The sequence below is a fragment of the Amblyomma maculatum genome, chromosome 10, assembly GCF_055883805.1.
Source record: "Amblyomma maculatum isolate TAMU_Amacu chromosome 10, ASM5588380v1, whole genome shotgun sequence".
Classification (NCBI taxonomy): domain Eukaryota; kingdom Metazoa; phylum Arthropoda; class Arachnida; order Ixodida; family Ixodidae; genus Amblyomma; species Amblyomma maculatum.
Window position 1 is genome coordinate 10,772,876 of NC_139353.1, and position 20,378 is coordinate 10,793,253.

At 41.5% G+C, this 20,378-nt stretch overlaps 3 protein-coding genes across 9 annotated transcripts in view; 1 reads left to right on the forward strand and 2 right to left on the reverse strand.

Annotated features, from left to right (window-relative positions):
* Nucleotides 1-3,154, reverse strand: part of LOC146175577 (tRNA (32-2'-O)-methyltransferase regulator THADA) — a 38,044-nt gene extending 34,890 nt beyond the window's left edge. For 3 of the 4 annotated variants that reach the window (XM_084581976.1, XM_084581977.1, XM_084581975.1), the window contains exons 1-3: nt 2,948-3,154; nt 2,749-2,847; nt 1,393-2,163 (exon numbers count right to left, since the gene is read on the reverse strand). In XM_084581976.1, coding sequence (XP_084438102.1) covers nt 1,393-2,163; nt 2,749-2,847; nt 2,948-3,043 — 966 coding nt within the window. In that variant the 5' untranslated portion in view covers nt 3,044-3,154. Of the gene's footprint in view, nt 1-1,392; nt 2,164-2,740; nt 2,848-2,947 lie in introns of those variants that run through there. The other variant, XM_084581978.1, reaches the window with a different exon arrangement.
* A 211-nt stretch (nt 3,155-3,365) lies between these two features.
* mIF2 (mitochondrial translation initiation factor 2) lies at nt 3,366-15,373 on the forward strand. The gene is made up of 17 exons (XM_084581983.1): nt 3,366-3,425; nt 3,607-3,757; nt 5,227-5,320; nt 5,412-5,474; nt 5,589-5,706; nt 5,858-6,018; nt 6,941-7,117; nt 7,560-7,609; nt 7,715-7,804; nt 8,185-8,309; nt 8,896-8,974; nt 9,577-9,702; nt 9,923-10,151; nt 10,757-10,897; nt 12,171-12,335; nt 14,068-14,208; nt 14,722-15,373. The coding sequence occupies exons 1-17, from the start codon at nt 3,376-3,378 to the stop codon at nt 14,892-14,894; spliced, it is 2,133 nt and encodes a 710-aa protein (XP_084438109.1). The 5' UTR covers nt 3,366-3,375; the 3' UTR covers nt 14,895-15,373.
* Nucleotides 15,374-15,382: 9 nt separating this feature from the next.
* The window catches only part of Sym (symplekin scaffold protein), a 33,411-nt gene continuing 28,415 nt past the window's right edge, over nt 15,383-20,378 (reverse strand). For 2 of the 4 annotated variants that reach the window (XM_084581982.1, XM_084581981.1), the window contains 2 exons: nt 16,619-16,783; nt 15,383-15,534 (listed from right to left, as the gene is read on the reverse strand). In XM_084581982.1, the coding sequence (XP_084438108.1) occupies nt 16,625-16,783 (159 nt within the window). In that variant the 3' untranslated portion in view covers nt 15,383-15,534; nt 16,619-16,624. Of the gene's footprint in view, nt 15,535-16,618; nt 16,784-16,925; nt 16,944-17,453; nt 17,472-20,378 lie in introns of all 4 variants that reach the window. The other 2 variants (XM_084581979.1, XM_084581980.1) reach the window with 2 other exon arrangements.

Sequence of the window (20,378 nt, forward strand, 5' to 3'; positions counted from 1 at the left end):
TGACCGTCATGAAGGAATGTTTTGACCCACTGGTTTTAACCACTGAATTGCCAGTAAATGACACTATCAGGTTTTTAGACCTCATCTTCACCTTCCACTCTAATCGCATTTGCTGGGCCTACCAGCCTCGCAGTAATAAACCTGTACTGCCGTATCATTCCGCACATTCAAAACTCGTAAAAAGAGCCATCGTCAGCATGTGTTTCCAGAACTCTCTGAAAAAGTCGTGTACCCACAAGATAACTGAAAGTTTTAAAGAGCAATCCACAAGGTTGACTAATGCTGGGTACCCTGCCGATGTCCAGGTATCTGTCGCCGAGAAACTTCTGAGAAAATTCAATAGTAATCAGTGTCAACAGCCTCCGTTGTCCGATGGAAGAAAACGCTTTGTTGTTATGCCGTATATGCACAGAATTTCACATAATCTAAAGAGAATTGGGCGTAGGGCAAACACAACTGTCGTATTTTCAGCTCCAAAAAAACTCGCTTCCTTGTGCAAGATTGGCAAATCAAACAGTAACGGAGCACGAGCTTGCACGACTCGTCATCTGAAGCCTTACGTCAGTTGCATTGAAGGTGTTGTGTACAAGATACCTTTATCATGCGGTGGCCACTACATCGGACAGACAGGACGGTGCCTAAATCAGCGATTAATGGAACACGCACGTAACTTCAAGAATGGGAAGGGTAGTACTCTTGTTGATCATATTCTTTCTTGTGAATCGAAAACTTGCAAACCGTGCTTGGAACAAACAGTTGTGCTAGCAAGAAATTTTGACATGACCACGCGAATGATAATTGAAGCTGAGAAGATAAATGCTTGCGGAGAGACTTGTGTTAGCACTCCGTCTATTAGTTTATGCGATAAAGAACTCTCTTTTCTCCGGCGGTGATACTGTCAGCACAAGTGATTTCCTATCTTTGGCGTATAAATGTGCTGCATGTCTGAAATAAAGGTTGTTGGAAGTTAGCGCTCGTGTTGTTCGTTCTTCTCGTATGTCCTGTCTGCTTTGCGCTACAGTCTCGCTATGCTAGGCAATTGTGTTTGAGTGCGGAATGTTTACCTTATGATTATCAGTTATCTGAGAAAATCATCGGAACATTTTGGCTAGATATAATTATAACATAAGGAGAACCTTTGGCTCAAATTAAAATATGACAAACAGCACATCCCCGGAAAGAATTTGACATGTATAATGCAAGGGACAGTTGATAGCTGAGACTTGGCTTAGCAGACATTCAGTGAAAGGATAGAAGTGTACAGGACACAGATGGTACACAATAACAACGAAATGACAAATTTGCCTAGCAGCTCTGTCTTGTACATTTGTTTTCCTGGTGAAACAAATTCTGTAACTGATGAGACTCTCGCCAATGAAAAGGAACACTCACCATCTGAAATGGCACAAAATGCATCAAGCATGCAAGGCTCAGAAGCTTGGGCTTTGCCTTCCAGTCCAATCGCATTGCCTTCTCCAGTAGAAATTGATGAAACCTTGGCAACACATCATGCGCATTTACTCCAAACTTCTCACTACCATCTCCTGTCAAGTTATTGGGGAAAGTCACATGGAGAAGAGACTGGTACACTTTCTTGGTAAGATCAGACACTCCATTCACTGATGACTCCCAGTTTGCATCAACTGCGGAGAGAACAAGTGCAGTCTCATCCGATTCAGGTGTAAACAAGCTTCGTATCAAAGCGCGAGCAGCAGTTGTGGTGCTGTCTTCTACTGCCTCTGATTCCCTCAGTGTGTTTGCTAGAGTTCTGAACCACAAAAGTAGAGTGCTCACAGCGTGATACCTTGAGACAGTGTCATCAAGCACTAGGAAGATGAGAGGCTTCAAGACTTTTGTGATTAAAGGCGCAGCATTGGCACCACTTTGGCACGTTAGGAGAAAATGGGAGTCAGCGCCAGCACTCAGTGCACCATGAATGAGGCAAAGGTGGTAAAAAGTAGGACGACTCGAAGCGTCCGAGCTGTGTGCCACAGGCTCTGGTGACGGCAAGAATGCAGCATGCTGAGATTTCCACGAAGTTGGACATGAAGACATGAGCAAGAGCTGTCGAAGGGCATCAGAAGCAGCGCTTGCAGTCAGAAATCGGCAAAGGAGGCGAACAATGCATGTTCCGGCGAGTAGAAGTGTGTCTGGTTTTGCATCCTGCATTGCAACAAGTGCCATGATTACAAACCCTTCCTTAGCTTCCATTACTGTGTGAATACACATGGCTAAGTATACACAAAACTGATGTGCAGCCAACGGCCAAATTGTTCGATTTATTTACGGCAATGCGTACGAGTGGCACTATCACTCACGGGACTGAATATTTCATATTACTTCATAATGTCTACTAGCGAAGGCGTTGAATGCACTTACAACCACTTGTAGGTGTAGGCACTTTAATTAGCGTTAATGGAGGTAGTATAACATTTGATGACTGACAACAATGTAAACAGCAAACAGCAATTCACTGTATTAGTATTATGCCATCATCAGTTTCCAATCATAACCTATTTCTCCCTTTCCCTTTTCCCCTCGTAAAATAGCAGGCCAAGGTCAGGTTATCGACGCCCGACCTCTCCACCTTTCCCTCATTAAATTTACTTTCTCTCTCTCAACACTAACAATATTAACAGCATCGACCTAACGCACTTGGTGGAGTTCAAGCAAGAAACACCCAATTTTCCTATCGTTGCACAAATGTGGCGCACAAAATCATATTTATCTGCCAACATGCCCACAGACTTGTTCAGTGATGTGTTCCAAAAGCTCCACAATAGGCGATGCCAGTGGAAGTGAAGACAGCTTCAGATTGGGTTGCTTTGCCGTTTCGTTGATTATCGCCTGCGAGAAGCCGATACGAACATAATGAGGTTGTTATGCACCTCATCGAGCGCTTGTCAAAACGAGCGCCTCGAATGAGCTCATCGAAATGCATACATACTCGTATTCTTGCTTGCAAATTTTCCTCACCGCTCGTTCGACCAATAAAAAGTTTGTACAGTTGATCGAGACAGGAGTTGACGTGTGTGGTCTCCATAGTAAAAGAGATAAAATTTTGGCTCCAAAATTACATAAAATTTCACAAGAGGCGCACGCACCGCCCGGCTAGCCCGGCTGCACGACCAAAACACAAAGCACATGGCACGCTTTGCAGTTTTGGCTTGTAATGAGTTAGCCGCACATTATGCGTAAGCAAAGTCATTTACTGCTCACTTTTAACAAATTATAAAACTTGTTAATTGTTGAAATAAAAGTAATAAAATTATTTGTAATATTTATATTAGGCTTTACTTTAGAAAACTTGCGAAATAAAACATTTGGTGCGTACGAAAGTAATACTGCGCTAAATTTACATTATTGACTGGAATAATGGCGGCATCCATAAGAGCTACTGCCGTGAGACATCTCCACAGGTTTCGGTCTCTGTTTTTGCTACTTTTTGGCTCTTGATATTGTCTGGCTCTCTGTTCAGTTGATGTGGGACACAAATTTAGACCGCAGCAAGATGTTGAATTCTTTATAGTTCTCTGATGATTTTAATCACGTTTTCTTAGCGACTCTGTGCCCCAGTCACTTCTGTTAACTTTCACGACTTTGCAGATTGCGGTCCACGGGCGTTTGCGACACAGCGCGTGTGTTGGCTCTGAACCACCCAGACGACTACAGAAATACCCATGGCTGTTCGCTGTGCAAATCGCGTTTATTCAGCACGTCCTACTGGCGCTGGGCGAAGAAAATACAGAAGCCGTTTGTAAGCACTTTACATTGCGTTCATTGATTTCGCCTGCTCTGCGGAGCGTAGAATTAATAATAATAATAATAAAAAAAAGTTCATAAACGTGACCAGACAACGTCTTTCATGACCTGTAGCATACTGAGTTTTGAAGCGTTACATGCGCAACTGATATGAGAAGGAACACTCGAGCGCTTGCCGGTCCGGGCCTACTGCTTATGCCTGGCTGGAAGTACGCCTTCTATAATTTTTATGCAAGGTTTCTCGAAATAATACAAGTGGTTCGAATGAAAAAAAAAGTGATGAGGTTAAACACGGTCACACCTAGTTTATCGAGCGTAAGCTCTGTTATGCGTGGTTTGAAAAGGAGTATGCAATGGTGTAATTATAATTTGCTCGTCAATAGCTATACAACGTATATTGCACTATGGATAAAATTTGAATGCCGCTTAATTTCACTAATTACCGCTGCTAATAAATTAAACTTTTTTTATACTTGCTGTCGCCACTACAGGCATCCAGCAATATACTAATATTTTAGATTACTCAGTTATTTACATGAATTATAACTAATTAGTAACTATCAGATTATACTTCCTCTCACCAGTAACTGTCCAACGACGTATCACATGGTTCACTAGTTATATTTTACATGTTTAATTATACATAACTGTTACTTTGTTACCATGTCACTGATCAGTAACTATCGGATATACTTGCACTTAACACCAACTACACAGTGATATACACAGGGCGTTCCGCATTTATCTGATTGAGTTGTGAAAAATTTTCCTGCGCAAACTTTACTGGACTATTTCAGCTCGAACACCGAACTCAAGGTAACTTGCTATGGTCTAAGCTTTTTGATAATGTAAATTTACGTCTGAACTTGCCTGCATTTTCCGGAAGCAGCGGAAAACTGCAGTTGTCTATGGTGGAAATTTTCATTGTATTGGGCAGATCAGCTGATTAGACAGGCTGTGCTGTATAGCAAACTGCAAGGCCCACCACGTCCTATGGAGAATATTGGTTGCCTTGAAGTTCGCCAGATGGCACAAACTATTGAATAAGCCGATATTCTCGCCACAACGAAAGGTACTGCCACAGACGACTACAGTTTTTTGCCAATTTCGGAAAATGCAGACAAGTTTAGGCGTTAAATTATGTATCGAAAAGTGTAGACCATAACAAGTTACCTTGTGGTCGGCCTTCATCGCCTCTGCATGTTCTGTCTAAGAGGACACCGCTTATCATTCTCTGCTATAAACAACTTACAAAAACCGCAATGTTGTTAGTGCAGTGCGGTCCAACATTGTTAGTCCTATGCAAACAAACCTGTATTGACCTGTCGCACTTAGCATAGTGCAAGTATCTTGCGTGCTCTATACAAATTCAGCTGAAATAGCAGCTCTTCTCATTGGAAAACTGATCCTTAGATGCTGTGTGGGTGGCGTTTTTATGCTGTATTGCACTTTCACTTGTCACAGGTGCCATCAAAGACAAAGCCCAAGAGCCCTGTCTTCCAAGTCTGGAAAAATATAACTCTTGCTGAGCTTGCCAAAGTAGTGCAGCGACCAATAGGTGAGCTGCCCGACATCCTATCACTGTCCCAGGGTTTGAAGAAGAAGGAAGAATCTGCATCTTATGATTCATATTGTGCTCCATCTTTCAGATGACATCTATGAGGCAATTCTTTTTGTTGAGGACGCTGGACAGTATGATTGTGATGACTGTGGTGAGTGTGCGGGAGACCAGTACTATCCCACTGGCCCGAATTTTCCTTTCTCCCTTTATCAGCAGTACTGCATAAGCTCTCTCAGTGCCATTTCCATCTATTCTTTTATTTTAGAAATTGATGACAAAGATATACTCTTCAAGATCCTCAAGAGACTTGGCTATCGAGGTCAGATTGTGGCTCCTCCAGAAAAACCATCGCCACAAAAGGAATTTCAGGATGCTGTTAGAAGGTGTGGAATGGTTTCCATGCTTGCTTTTGTTATTGTTTGTCCTTGAATTTGCCTATTTATTCACATCTCCACTGCTTCATATCAGCAGGAAAGAAAAAAAAAAAAAAGAAGCTCATATGTTTTATGCTTGGTGTTTTTGGTTATTCCCTAGGCCACCCCCTGATCCAAGCATGCTTGTGCCACGGTCACCAGTCATTACAATCATGGGGCATGTCGATCATGGAAAGACAACGCTTCTGGACTCGCTACGTAATACCAATGTTGTTGACCAAGAGTTTGGTGGCATCACACAGCACATTGGCGCCTTCACTGGTAGGATGCACAATTTGCCCTCCAGTTGCAAATAAAAGATTTTCGTTTAGTCTGGAGCATTACCAAAGTGTTTGTTTGCTATCCAGCTCTTAAAACATTTATGGGAGGCCAATAAATTGCTATACCTGTTCTACAGCGACTACTATAGCAACTGAAGGATTGCTATAGACAGCATGCAATCAGTATGATTATGGCAAATTTACGATTGGCCTCTTCTTATCAAGAGGCCTCATTTCTTCTCTGAGACTGTGACCTCCTCTTTGTTTTAATTTGTTTCCAATGCAGTCATCTCTAATTCGGTTGTACCAACTAGTCAAAACCTGCATTTTCTCTGAATGTAAAACAAGGTTGCTTTTGAAGACTGTAAAGTTGTGGCAGAGGTGCTGAGTGAAAAAACGTGAATGTGATTGGGAGCCTCAACTTTCTAGAAAATTGGAAAAAGCATTCTTGAGTAAACCCTTCAGTTTCAACATTGCCCCTCACTGTGCAGATTTTGTTTCAACATGATGGACTGCCAGTTTTATTTGCTTACCTTGCAGGTTAAAGAATAGTCAGTGGCATGTGGAGTGACACAGAAAGCCTTCACCGATATACAGTCTCAGAATAATGATAGCATAACTGCTTCTCTAACAGTCCACCGTTTCTTCGTCCATCTCGAAGCTTTTAGGTAGCTCACCAGGGCCGATGCATTTAGCCTTAATCCTTTGTGATATATAACCAAATTGTGAACTGGGTTGCACCTACAAGTGTGTAACTAGATCTAACCTCTGTTTTTATGTCTTTACATGTCTGCTTTTCAGGTATATTCAGCTTTATAATTTGTTTTGCTGCTTGGAAGATGCTGTCATCCTGTTCTAAGGCTGTGCCTGTAAATTATAGTGCATTTAAGTTAGCTGCTGATGAGTGCTGTTTGTGTTTACAGTAAAGCTGCCAAGCAAAGAGAGCATCACATTCTTGGACACGCCCGGGCACGCCGCTTTCTCGGCAATGCGTGAAAGAGGAGCCATGGCAACAGATATCGTCATCTTGGTCGTTGCAGCAGATGATGGAGTGATGGAGCAGACGGTCGAATCCATTCGATACGCCCGTGAAGCCAATGGTACTTTCACTAGGAATGACTCTTGCTTTTCCCTAACATTTTAAAGCAGATGCAGCAGCTTGTTTGAAACTGCCAGAAGCGATTGTCGAGTCAAGGTTTGCATCTTTATGCTCTGCCTTTTGCTCAACCTGATGTATCAATTTAGCTTTAGCAGTGAGTACTTCTCCGATTTCTACTAAAGTAGCAATTAAAAATTTATTCTGTGTGCTATTTTTAGCAATAATTTTGCTTTCCCTGTAAAAGAAATGCTTACTACTTTATGCTAATTAAGGACTGTGTAACAGCTCACTGGGATCTTTTTGTCTGGTTTGCTATGTCATGCAGCAGTCGTGCACAGTTTCTGCAAAATAAAAATTAATCTAAGATGGCAGTAAGTATTTGCGCAAAAATGTTCCTGTTGTCAATGCACCATGACAGAGCTAATTCTTGCATTCTATTACAGTACCAATAGTTGTTGCCATTAACAAAGTAGACAAGCCTGGAGCTGACATTGTAAGTGACTCTTGCAACAGATGCCACATATTGAGAAAATGGCTCTAGTGACATTTTTTTTTGTATGTAGCTACTCGCCACTATGCATTTTTTTTTCTTCCACAGGAACATGTTAAAAGGGGGTTGATGGCGTACGGAATACAAATGGACGATGAGGGTGGAGACACACAGTATGTGTGCATCTCAGCATTGAAGGTACGTTTCATGGAGGAAACCACAATAGCTTGCTGCTTTTCATGTAGTCAGTGTTTCAGTATTGCACCTATGGAATAATGATCAGGAAAAAAATGAAACACCAGCTGTTGCCTAAATTAACTTTAGTGCATTAACTAAATTACCTCATAGCCAGAAACTTCTCCCTTGTGGAAAGCTCACATGGCATTTTTCATAGGGTAAACACTTTGCCTACCAGATGTGTTGGCCTGTTTTGTACATTGTTTGCGCTTTGATACTTTTTGTATTGTATATGCCTGTATGCCATTCCAGCTTGGGAGTTCATCCTACAGTATGATGTAAATAAAATAACATATATAAATGAAATGGTTTATGTTTAACTTCCTATGCTAACTCCACAGGGCACAAATCTGGACAAGTTAGTTGAAACTATTATGACTCAGGCTGCCCTCATGGAGATCAAAGCAGACCCCAAGGGCCTTGTTGAAGGTGTTGTCATCGAATCCACGACAGACCAACATCGTGGGTAAAGAAAGAATTTGGAATGCATCTAAAAGAGATATTGCGTGAAATGCACAGAAATTGTCGCTCAGGCTAGCTATATGAAATTTAGTTAAATCTATTTAGTGCAGGTCAAATGGGGAAAAAAGAATGTTGTGCAGATATTTGTGTTCACTCTGTGTCAGATGTGGAGCAAGTGTGTATGGGAGTGAGAAGTTCCTTTTGTTGTATGTGAGCAAATGACAAGGTAATGTCATACAAAGGTACTACAATGTTGGGCAGTGGAGGCACAGGTGAGATCTTGAGGCACAAAACGCAAGCTTCTTAGTGGATATGTTAGTGCATGTATTGGCGTAGCTCTTTCTGGCCATTAAATGCTACCAGCATGCATGCAAGTTGTTTCAGGTCACTTCCGACTCTATCACTAGATGGCAAGAATTCCAAACCCTTCCAGTTTTCACACTATGGTCTCGGGTAATAGCATGCACAACAGCATATGTTGAAGGTCGTAAAATGAATCCAGTGTTTTCTTCTTTTTTTAATCTAGAAATCCAAGTTACTATTGCTTTTATGAGTGAGTGCTGTGACTTAGGAGATACGAACATTTCCAGGAAGCTGTCCACAGCTCTAGTACAGCGTGGCACACTAAGGAGAGGAGCATACCTTGTGGCAGGAGAGTCATGGGCAAAGGTAAGCCATTTACCAGGCTGCTCTCTGTTCATTTATTTATTTAGGAAACTGCCTTAGCAGAAGAAGGTGCCACCAAGTACAGTTACTTCAAAAAAATGGTCAACGGACAAACAGATTCTGTTCTTCTGTTGTGAATGAGAAATTAAAAAAAATGCACTTGTGGAACAGCTTGTTCCTTGTAAAGTACAGGCAGATAAAAGTAAAATTAAGGAGTTCGTCTTGCACTCTTTCAGCTTAGAGGGAGGGGATCTAGACTTAGTCGCTGCAGCATATCTCAGTAACAGATAAAGAAGGCCTCTAGTCTGATCCAATGTATCTAGCACAGAGAAGCTGGATGTGTTCCACTTGTGCAATGTCTTTGACATAAGGTGAATCCCTCACTGTGGAAGCATAAACAAGGAATGGACAAACAACAACATGGTACGCTTTCATTTTAACACTTGATGGTGAATCTTCTAATTGTCTGCATACCAAGCATAATTTATTTAATGCTGTAGTGCAAATATTGATGTGCTTATTCTATTTTAAGTCATTTGATCATTGCTATTTGATGTTCTGTATCAATGTCAGTTTATCTCCATGTTTTTTCCTCTCTTTCAAAGGTGCGCGGCATGTTTGACGAGTGGGGTAAGCCAGTACAAAATGCACCACCTGGAACGCCAGTTCAAGTGATTGGGTGGAAGTCACTTCCATCTGCCGGCGATGTCATCATTGAAGTTGAATCTGAGGTGACACTACTCTGTTTCTATCTCTTGTCCTAAAGTGCTTTATTAGCTACGTGTGCATGCTGCACCATTATAAGATGCAGTGGAAACAAGAAAAATTCTGCGAATTCAATGTAACGAGCGTGGTTCAGAAACAGATCTGTGCAGTGAACATGCGACCTAGCCGAACAAGCAGTAATGCCCTTGCAGATGAACCGACTTTGGACTATAATTTTTGTTGCAGAAACGCGCGCGTCAGGTCGTCGAGTGGCGGGAGTCCCAAGTGAGGGCAGAGAAAGACATGGAAGAGTACAAAGCAATACAAAAGAAGGTGCAGCAGCACTTGGAGAAGTACCGGGCCGAGCTTGAGGAGCGGCGAGCTATGGGTCTGCGTAAAAAGCGCAAGCGCCTCACCAACCGCGAAAAGGAGTTCACTGTCGACGACACTCCTTGTCTGCCCATCATTGTCAAAGGTGCGTAAGGTTGCAACTATATTCACATGATTTACAACTTTTTTTTTTTTTCTTTGCAAAAATACAGATGCATTCTTGTGGATTGTACAGAACTTCTTAGATAGCCTTAGATGATAATGTGTAGTGGTGGATGACTTACTTTCCCATTGTGTTATGTGCTACAGCATGCAGCTCAGACGGACTGCTGTAATTGGTCCATCTACATGATGAGGTCCGTAGCTTTTTGCGTATTATTGCGGCATGTTGACCATATTTCTTTAATGGTTGCGATGACTGAATGCGGCCGCATAGTGTGCATTTATCTTGGACTTTTGTGTTCTTCAACCTCCCCAATTTGCTGTTCGAAAAACATTGTACAAGTTGATATGATTAACATGCTCGATGGAGCATTGCATTTAGTTTGTTGAATTCGGTAGTCAAATTGATGGGGCAACCATGTTGCTATCTAATATCGGCTACGACCAAGAAAATTTGTGCTATTATTGGACTCCTGCTTGGAAACTTTTTATTATTTTGAACATGCACCCAATATTGAGCATACTTTCAAGGCAAGGTACTAGTTTGCTGTTCAAAAACTGATAAATTCTTATTGGTTCTTTCCATAGGTGATGTTGATGGCTCTGTGGAGGCCGTTCTGGATCTACTGGACACTTATCACTCGCACCAAAACTGCCGTCTAGACATCATTCACTACGGAGTAGGACCAGTGTCTGAATCTGACGTGGAGCTCGTGCAACCCTTCAACGGTAACGAAGAGCTGCCCTGCTTGCCATGTTGCATTGCCGAGGTGAACGTTCGCCAAGTGACAAGTTACCCTGTGCAAAATTTAGAAAACTTGAAAGTTTTCTAAATTTTGCACATGTAACTTGTCATTAATGTATGCTGTCCAGTTTTTAATGTTTCCCATAGCTAACAAGCAGGCAGTTTTAAGTATATTAAATGGAACTATCTACTTGAAGAACAATAAGTTATGCAGCTTTCACTTGTAATTGTCACATTAATTGTTGTAATTGCATTGAAATTGTGAGGTAGCTCAGTAAATGCAAAACCTTTCCTGGCGTAGTAATGCAGACTTGCATGGTATAAAAGTTTGTCAGACCGGATAACACCAGATGGAGAGCGAAAGAGAGAGAGAAAAAGACTTTATTGAAGGTCAAATAAAGACCTAACATATGTTCTTCTGCTAAGTGGACTAAAGCCAACTAGTCGACATGAGCTGCCGAGGCCAGCCACGCCCGCCACTGAGGAGGAGGTGGGTTGGTTGGGATAATTGAAGCTCTAGGCTACACCACGCTTGCTTCTTGATGGCATTGAAAAACAGTGATGTTTAATTCAGGGAATTATCCTCTCCCCCGCCCTTTTCTTTTGTGGAGAATTTGAAGGATAAAATTTGGTAAAAAGGAAATAGGAGTTTCAGGGAATTTTATGAACGAAAATTGTTTCACTTTTCATAAATTGACCGAGTTTTCAAGCTGCCACATGGAAAAAGGGCCTGAAATAGGGAATTCTAGTTCTGATTGAAGGGAATTTTTAGTATGACATGAAGCATCACTACAACAAACAAACCTGCCATGAATTATTTCAGTGTTGCTTTTCTGTGCATACAGACTGGAACTCAGTGGTGAAAAAAAAAATAATAATAAAAAGGGGGCTATGAACTTTAGTACTACATAATAGTTGTGACATACAGCTTAGTTAATAGGAGAGAAGTCATTCTTGGGTAGAATGCCAATAGTTCTGTGATGCAGTCTGCAATTCATTAAGGCATGTGTTCAGTTTATCTCACGGCACACTTGTATGTCCACGTACATGAATTCCAGAGCACAGAGCAGGAGTAAAGAAGAAAAAAAAAAGAATAATCAGAAGCACATCAAAGTTGCACAGTTGTAAATGAGAGAGAGTACAAAGCATATAGTGAAGAGTCTGTCTCCTTGCCTCCAGTGCTTAAGTAACTACCACATATATACTAGTTCTTAGTGTCTTCAGCACAGGTAATGAAAATTGTAAACTCCTTTCCAGGCATCGTCTACGCCTTTCATGTGCCTGTCTCAAGTGCAGCAAAAGAAGCGGCAGAGGAAGGAAATGTTGACATACGCACTTACAACGTCATCTACCACCTGATAGATGACATCAAGAAGGAACTTGGCAAGCGGTTGCCACTTCTTGATGAGGAAGAGATTCATGGTCAGTGCCTTTCAGACTTCTTCTGGCTTGGATTGCAATGTAGCTTACCAAGATACTGCTCTGTTGGGCGAGTTGGTAAACATCCATTATTAATAAAAACAGCGTGAGCAGGAAGACAAAAGACAAGAAAAAAAGGAAGCTACATAGCTTTCTTTTTTTCTTGTCTTTTGTCTTCCTGTTCGCATTGTTTTTATTAACATTGGATTGCAATGAGTAACACTGGAGCTCGTACTGCAGGTCAACTAGCAGACTGCACGAGTTAAAATAGCAGTGCTCTGGTCATCTGGGAATGCTGCCCGTCTTCTTCCTACATGCCTTTGTTGCTTGGTAGTTGGCACTGCGGTTTTGTGCAGTCTTAGCCCGACGCGAAATCCCACAAATGAAGCCCACATAGCAGACTAATGTGCGCAACAATTTTCAAATTCACTCGACTGTAATCATTAAGTGTACAAGGTTCTTATAGTCTTAAAAGCACGGCACAAATTATCAGGAACCAAGGCAGATATTCAAGAGCAATAATGTGACTGCTGTTTAGTTTACGCATGTTTGTGGCAGTATGGACACGACATCAGAATGAATCACTGTCCTGGTATGTGAAAATGCCATCCAAGGATTGCCATAACTAACATACAGGATTCATTTAGTGTGTGCATTTCTGCATCCCCATGTACTTCTGTAGAAAAACAGTCGTTTGACCTTTGCCGTTTATGATGAGTGCCTTGGATAATGTTGGGTGCCTTACAAGCAACATTATGAAAGAATGCTTTCTTATATGTGCAAGAGCAGCAGCGGGAAATTAAGTGTACGCTAATAAACTTGTGCCAGTCCTGTTAGTTTGAATATCGTCACCTTCATTTTGCCTTGACATGCACTTAGCATGTGCCACCGCTCCTTATGAAATCCTTGCTTTTACCACTATCTTCAGTGATGGTGTGTTGCCACTCACCCCTCGCTGCAGTGCTGCTGTAAGAAAGCAAGGAAGGGGAGAGTGTCACTGAGGTGTTCACTGGGGAACGCTCTGTCCACATGGGTTACCTAGTGCGTGTGATGTGTCAAGTTCAGTGGGGGGGGGCACCTTTAATCATGTTTTGCTTTGGCTAGAGCAAGGATCTTAAGCTCAGATTGCTAGCCTATGAGGGCTGTGTAAGAAAATGTTGTCCCTCACTGGTCAGGAGCTGAAAGGTGACAACAAAAATGATGAGGATAAAAATAAATATCAAAATATAAATAAAGAAATATAAATAAAAACGTCTTGTTCTCAGACTGCATCTTCCGATTCTTTGCGAGTAAAGAAAGCAAAGCATGCTCGATTCTGCCTAAACACTGGACGGGCGCCACTTCATTGCTCGGAGAGAACTACCGGTTAATACATACCGCAGTCGCCCTCAAAGGAAACAACGTAGACTTGGAGATGAAAGAGAGGGCAAGTTATACGCGCCTTGCTGTTGAAGGCTGCTGACATCTGTGTTATGTTAATGCAGATTGAGGAGCCAATGCATATTTTCATTTTACAAAGGACATGTTAAGTCCGGAGACAAGACCTTTTAGTTAATTTTTAGCTGGAAGGCAAGCCTGGTGGCAAGGCCGACTTGGGAAACTGGAACATGGTTTCGGAACACTAAATTTTTAAAGCTTGCAGACCGTATGCTTGAGACCCCTGGGCTAGAGTGTGAAGCTCTGTTGGCAGCTTTTCCACACCTCTGCTACATTCCATTTTCTTCCTCTCCCTCAGGGGAAGCTCTTGTGCAGCAGGAATTTGTGGTCACAGAAGGCAAAAAGAAGGTCCCCGTAGCAGGCTGCAAGTGCACCAAGGGAATGCTACGCAAAAATGCACTCTACAAAGTAGTTCGAGACGAGAAGACTATACACAGTGGTAGGTGGTCTTTCTTTATTTTCATCCTGGCAAAACCATGCAAAAATAAGTCAAGTCCACTTGTAGAAAACTATGCTGTTTCAGTGGTTTTTGCCGGCTAAAACCACTGATTAGCTCCACAGTTGCTATTATGTGCCAATCTAACTTTGCATGTTCTTGCCACAGTAGCTCAGTTGTTAAGGCGCTCAACTACTGATTCAGGAGACCCGAGTTTGATCCTGGCAGTGGAAACTTCGTTTCGATGATGCTGGAATGCAAGGCCGTCCTGCAGTATGACTCAGGTGGTTGAAATTATCCGGATTCCTCCACTACGGCATTCCTCATAGCCAGAGTTTATTTGGGACGTTGTCATAAACCAAACAAATCGTAACTGCGTGATCTACACTAAACGCCTTCCTTACTTTCAAGCTAATCATATGTTGTGGTAGTTTCATACACTGCCATTGATCAAGCTATGCTGTTTGAATGAAAAGAATGTGAGAAACACCATAATTGCTTCTCTCTTCTCTGCAGGGCCGCTGGCATCCATGAGGCATCTCAAGAATGAAGTGGACACCATCAAGAAAGATGTTGAGTGCGGACTCATGCTTCAAGATGCCAGTGTTAGGTTTCAGCAGGGCGACATTCTCGTCTGCTACACCATGAAACAGGTGCCTCAAGAGACAGACTGGGATCCTGGCTTTTAATCTACTACGTTCAGTGCACACGTTAGGACTGCCGCGTGTACACTTGGTACCATAACGTCATTTCAGTGAACTTGCTGCATCATCTGAAGCAAAATTAAGATACAGCATTGTGCCGAGGTGTTTTTGGCTTTCTCAAATGTAAATAAGAAATCCGCAGGTTGTAGAACCTGCATTAGCAGCCAGCATACACCGAGCGGCAGCTGTGGAGCTTGTGGGAGCAGCATGGGCATCTGAAATGCATCGATATTCTCTCCACAAATTGAAGTGAACCCAAGTTGCCGGGACACTATGAGAGTGAATAGTGCTTAAAATAAATACTGTACAGATAATTTTCTTTTTATGATGCAATTTAATGCTTTTCAGGTTGCATACCTTTTTGTACAGTAGCTCAGGAGCTTGTCGGACTGTGAAGCTGCTGCTGGTGTTGTAAAAAGAATGTAGTATTTGTCCGAGTCCACAATAAAGCACTATACATGCAATGTTTTGATTGGAGTTTTTTTTTCACTGAAGCAACTCAAGAGCAACTTGAGTTTGGTACAAGAAAGCACAGCTAACTACCGTATCCAGTAACATGCACTGGCTTATCAATATTTTTATTTTTGACCATTTATTACAGTCGCGATTAACATAGATTCCATCCCTGAAAGAGACCAAAAAGAAAAGAGTGAGAATTTGCAAACCTCGCATCTAATTTTGCTCACAATTCAATGTTAAGGCATGCTCAACGAATGAATAAAAGCGTGTTCTGGACGAACTTCAAACCGCACAATAAAAAGGGTATGTAACGCCTGTCCTATGCTTTACTAGTTTCATTCTTATCTAAGAATTTGAACAGTATTTTAACTAGAATGCTGCCAAATAACCTAGAAACGGATTTTGATAATACATGTGTACCCTGTCATATGGCCAGCAGCTATAATAATCGCCTTGGCGATATGAATAACCCGTGAGACATATGAATGCACCTGAGACGGCTTCAAGAAGCAGAGGCACCACATTTTTGAATGTATGCTTTCCTTTTTGTAATGATAGGCAAGGTATTGGTTACACATGGATCATGCAATGGCAGCACATGCTGCTAGTGTCCAACATTTGCTTCCCCAGCCATTGGGCAGGAGCTCCTACCATATAGCATCTGCTTACAAACCCTAAATTCATAATTGACTGAACTTCTTTTCTCATGCTGTTCCAGTTCCTGTTCTGACACCCAAACAATGACTGCGATGTCCAAGTTTAGTAGCGATCACGAGTTAAATGAGAGTACTTTCGGCACAACCTGGATGGGTTGAAATTAAGGCTGCGTGAATACTAAAATTTTTCAAATACGAATCGAATATGAATATGGCCCAAAAATGCCTTTAAATATTGGATATCCAATCAGGGGAAAGAAAAAGAACAGTGTTCATCTTGTTTATTTAAGAACTCGAATGTTATATGCATGCAAAATTAAACAAATTGCACAAAAATGTAAACCCTAATGAAAAACCCTGTATAAACTTTATAAAGGATTTTTATACTTTTTTTTTTTTTGGTACAGGACGGACCTGCACGAGTCCAAATGCAGCTGCCGTATCACTCCAGAAAACTGCTACGGAATCGCTAAAAAGAAGGGACAAGTCGTACTTAACGCTTAATCAACTGCTCAAACCAGGATGCATTTGTAATGTAGAACCTGAATCTGCAGCAAGACAACATGAGGCCAATCACACCACAGACCAACGCACCGAGGATTATGCGTCGTGGTCTTGAGACCCCACGCTGTCTTCTGCCGTTGCCAGCCTGATCTTGGTGGTGCTCGAAGACGACCGCCAGCTGTCTCTCTCAGACCGGCCACTGCTGTAGTCCCTCGAAGAGTCCCTAGAATCTCGAGATTCTCGAGATGGATCCCTCTACAGATAGGCACATGGGAGAGAGAGAGAGAGAGAGAAAGAAAGTAATGCAAGTGGGGAGCAGTGCTAAATTAGATATCTGGGAACAACTGGCATCAAATGCCAGAGTTAGTGTTTAGTGAGAAAAAGAGGGCATACTAACTTTCATCTTAAGGGCGATCTGCAAAGGGAGGAAGGTGGAGAGGGGAGAAGAATGCAAGTTTGTTAGTACAGAGGTTCATTGCAATGAGTCACAGGCAAGATGGATGCAGTAGCTTTAATGCTGTGGATAACCTTGCATTAGTGTCAAAAATTTTCATACATAAGTGAGTGCAGTGCAGAAGCGGTTAAAAATTTTTGTGTGTGTGTGCTTACATTCATCAGACTGTGACTTTTCCTAGAGTTAACGAATGATCCTCACATTGCACTACAAAAACAAAAGAGAGAGACCGAAACACTTAAAGCAGATATCTTGTTCCCCTCAAGAAATGTGCAGCCTAATTTTCAAAGGCTTTTTTTTTTTCCACAGCAACATAAAAAAGCACGGTATTTGTTTTCAGTCATGCTCACCACAGAAAATTTTTGTAACCCTATTCACAGTGTGTCAGCAAAAGTGCGTGCTTTCAGTAGCATGCGGAGGAATAACCAAACCCAAGAGAGCAACCCCACTGTGTGAACCAAAGGTACTTACAGCCCTGCTAGAATCTTTCTGTGTTTGGAAAAGAAAAATAAGAAGGGCAGAGTTGTTTGCATGACAATAAGCGAGACGTTAGTATTTCTTAGAGTGTTAATCTGCTGCTGTTTCATCTTCACCTCCATGCAATTCACCATTCATTATTATTATTTTATTTTTTATTTTTGTGGCGACACCTCGGATGGTCATAACCAGAAAGCCAACATTTGCTCCATGCAAGTGTTTTTTTTTTTTTTTTTTCATCCATGCTCCGTACTTAGCACTAAAATAACTGGAGAACACCTCATACAACAAATGACAACTGTGACCAAATACAAGAAATAGATACAACTTGAAAAACTGTGATCAATACAAAGACTAGATACAACTTAAAGCTCAAACAAATTAATTGGACTTTGGAAGACTAAATGAAAGCATAATGCGAAGTGCAAGTGATCAGCGTCAAAACTAACATTTCTGCATACACCCAAGCACATGATACAGAATAAACAAAAGTGACAAAAAAAAAAAAAGAAATTCAAACAGGAAATGAAGTATTTAATGTTTAGGTAGCAACCTTTATGTGAAAAGCTTTATAACCTTTAGCGTATTAATGTTAAACAGTAAAGTAAATAAACCAACTTGCTTGAGTGTGTTGCCACTAAGCATCGAGAATGCATCATGCATTAACATAGATCCATGCAGTTTTCACTTAGGCACAATGTGCAATGGCAACAGACTACAACATGCAAAATAATAATAATAATAATAATAATAATAATAATAATAATAATAATAATAATAATAATAATAATAATAACAATAATAATAATAATAATAATAATAATAATAATAATAATAATAATAATAATAATACAAAAGGTGCACGCAGATGGGATGCTGGGACATATTTTCTGCCATCAAACAATAGGCAGTCAGAGGAGATGCAGCTAAGACTGTAGAAAGCATAACACGAAGCCTCTGCCTAATTAGTAATGATACTCAAAATAATACTACCTGCTCAATAAAGCACAAATAGTCAAGTGTTGCTTAAAAATGAAACACTTTGAGCAAAAATTCCAAGATACTTTCATTGCAATAAATCACTGTGACAGGTTTAAAAAATGTAATGCTCTTCTTCCAGATCGCTAGCTAAAACTTTACCTCTTTTTGTGTTTAGCTCATGGCAACATCTTCCTGCATTTTTAAGGTGGCATTTCTGGCGTAACTAGTAAACCATTACATACTGCAATGATCTCATGGTTCAATTTTCACCTAATGGATTTTAAACTTTGTATATAAATCAAAATTGTTTAGTTCCAAATAGAAAATAATTGCAAAAAAAAGGCAATCCCATAATTTCTAACGTAGATAGTATGTCCATATAATTATAAGATCTGGGACACTATAAGGGAATGCCTGATCCTCATTTCACCGCAAGTTGGTGATGCAGTGCCACGGAGTGATGCTGATGCTTGGTGTTGTCACCAACAAATGTAGCAAGCAGCAGAACAACCGAGCTGGCCCTTTTAATGAAGCGAAGCTCGAGAGAGGCGAGGACGAACAACCGAGCTGGCCCTTTTAATGAAGCGAAGCTCGAGAAAGGCGAGGACGACGTTCAGCCACGTGCCAAGACATTGTTCGGCCACTTGGTGGCGCCAGAAGATGGACAGCGGTCCAGCCCCAGTGCTCTCAGCACAATAAAGCCATCTATGATGTGGCTGATGCACATGCCTGGGAAGGACGTGCTTCACTGCAATGCAGATACGAATACCGGTTTCAGAGTGACGTGCTCTCACTGTTTCGTCGTGACACGGCTATACTGGAAAGCAGCGCAGCGTACGTTCCTTTCCATCCCAGCTATGGCCAAAGCAGGTTCCAGCTAGCCTAGCATTGGTTTTGATGCATCTTCAACACCTACAGTCGGGTACAACTGAATTCTGCAGTAACTGCCACACACAATTCCTCCACGATATAAAGTCCATTTTTAAAGCTTTTCTGGTTACCGAAATAAAGAGCTAACCACAAATCCAAATTAAAAGCTCCGGAATTCCGGTGTCTCTGGCTTGTTCGGTATGGTCAAACTTCAAAAACTGATTTGCCTAGCCAAGTAATACACACCTCATGTAAGATAGCCCATCGTTAGTAGCTGTCTTTTTTTTCCTTATTTTTAATTCGCATCCTAGTATAGGCAACGTGTGTCCAACACCATTTTTTCTGAGCAATGTGCCGTAGTCAGAGGGTCAGACTACCAGCATCTGCGTATTAGTCTACCTTTTTATCGAAAAGTGACCATTTTTGCGGGGTCTAAGTAGTTTTTGATCAGCGGTGGGCAGAAGGCGTCTCATGCCAGTGCTTGCTTCCAGTGGAATACACGGAGCCCTATGCGTCACAAAAATTCCTCAGTTCATATGTAAATTGCTGTTTGGTTCTGATACAAAAATAAAAAAAATTAAGTTCCACGTCGCTTACTGTCTCATTACCACTGGAGGTTACTCTCCCCTACAAGCACTACAGTGAGGCTGAGCAAACTTCTGATCCTTCCGATAGCCTCCAAGGTGCATGGCGTGCCGGAATCTGAAACTACGGGTCATTTGTACGAGGGGTCACTGAGGTCACACTGGAGTGGGGAATGCAGGGCGGAGTGCAATTTTTTGATCTGCACTGGCTTCAGAGTGCTCTCCTTCTGACAACATAATGTCACATCTTTGTGCTGCTTAGCGTAATCTTTGTGCTGCAATGTTACCTGAGAGAAAACAAAATCTGCTAGCAGGACAAGGCAAGGGCATGGAGGGAGTGCGTTGACTATATTTAGAGCATTTTCTTTTTTTTTTGGCCGGCAAGGCTACAAGTTGAGGGTTGACTTTTACTCAGCAAATGCTTACAAAGAATAAATGTAGCACATTACTGCAGCAAAATTGTGGTCTTAGGCTCATTTCCTTT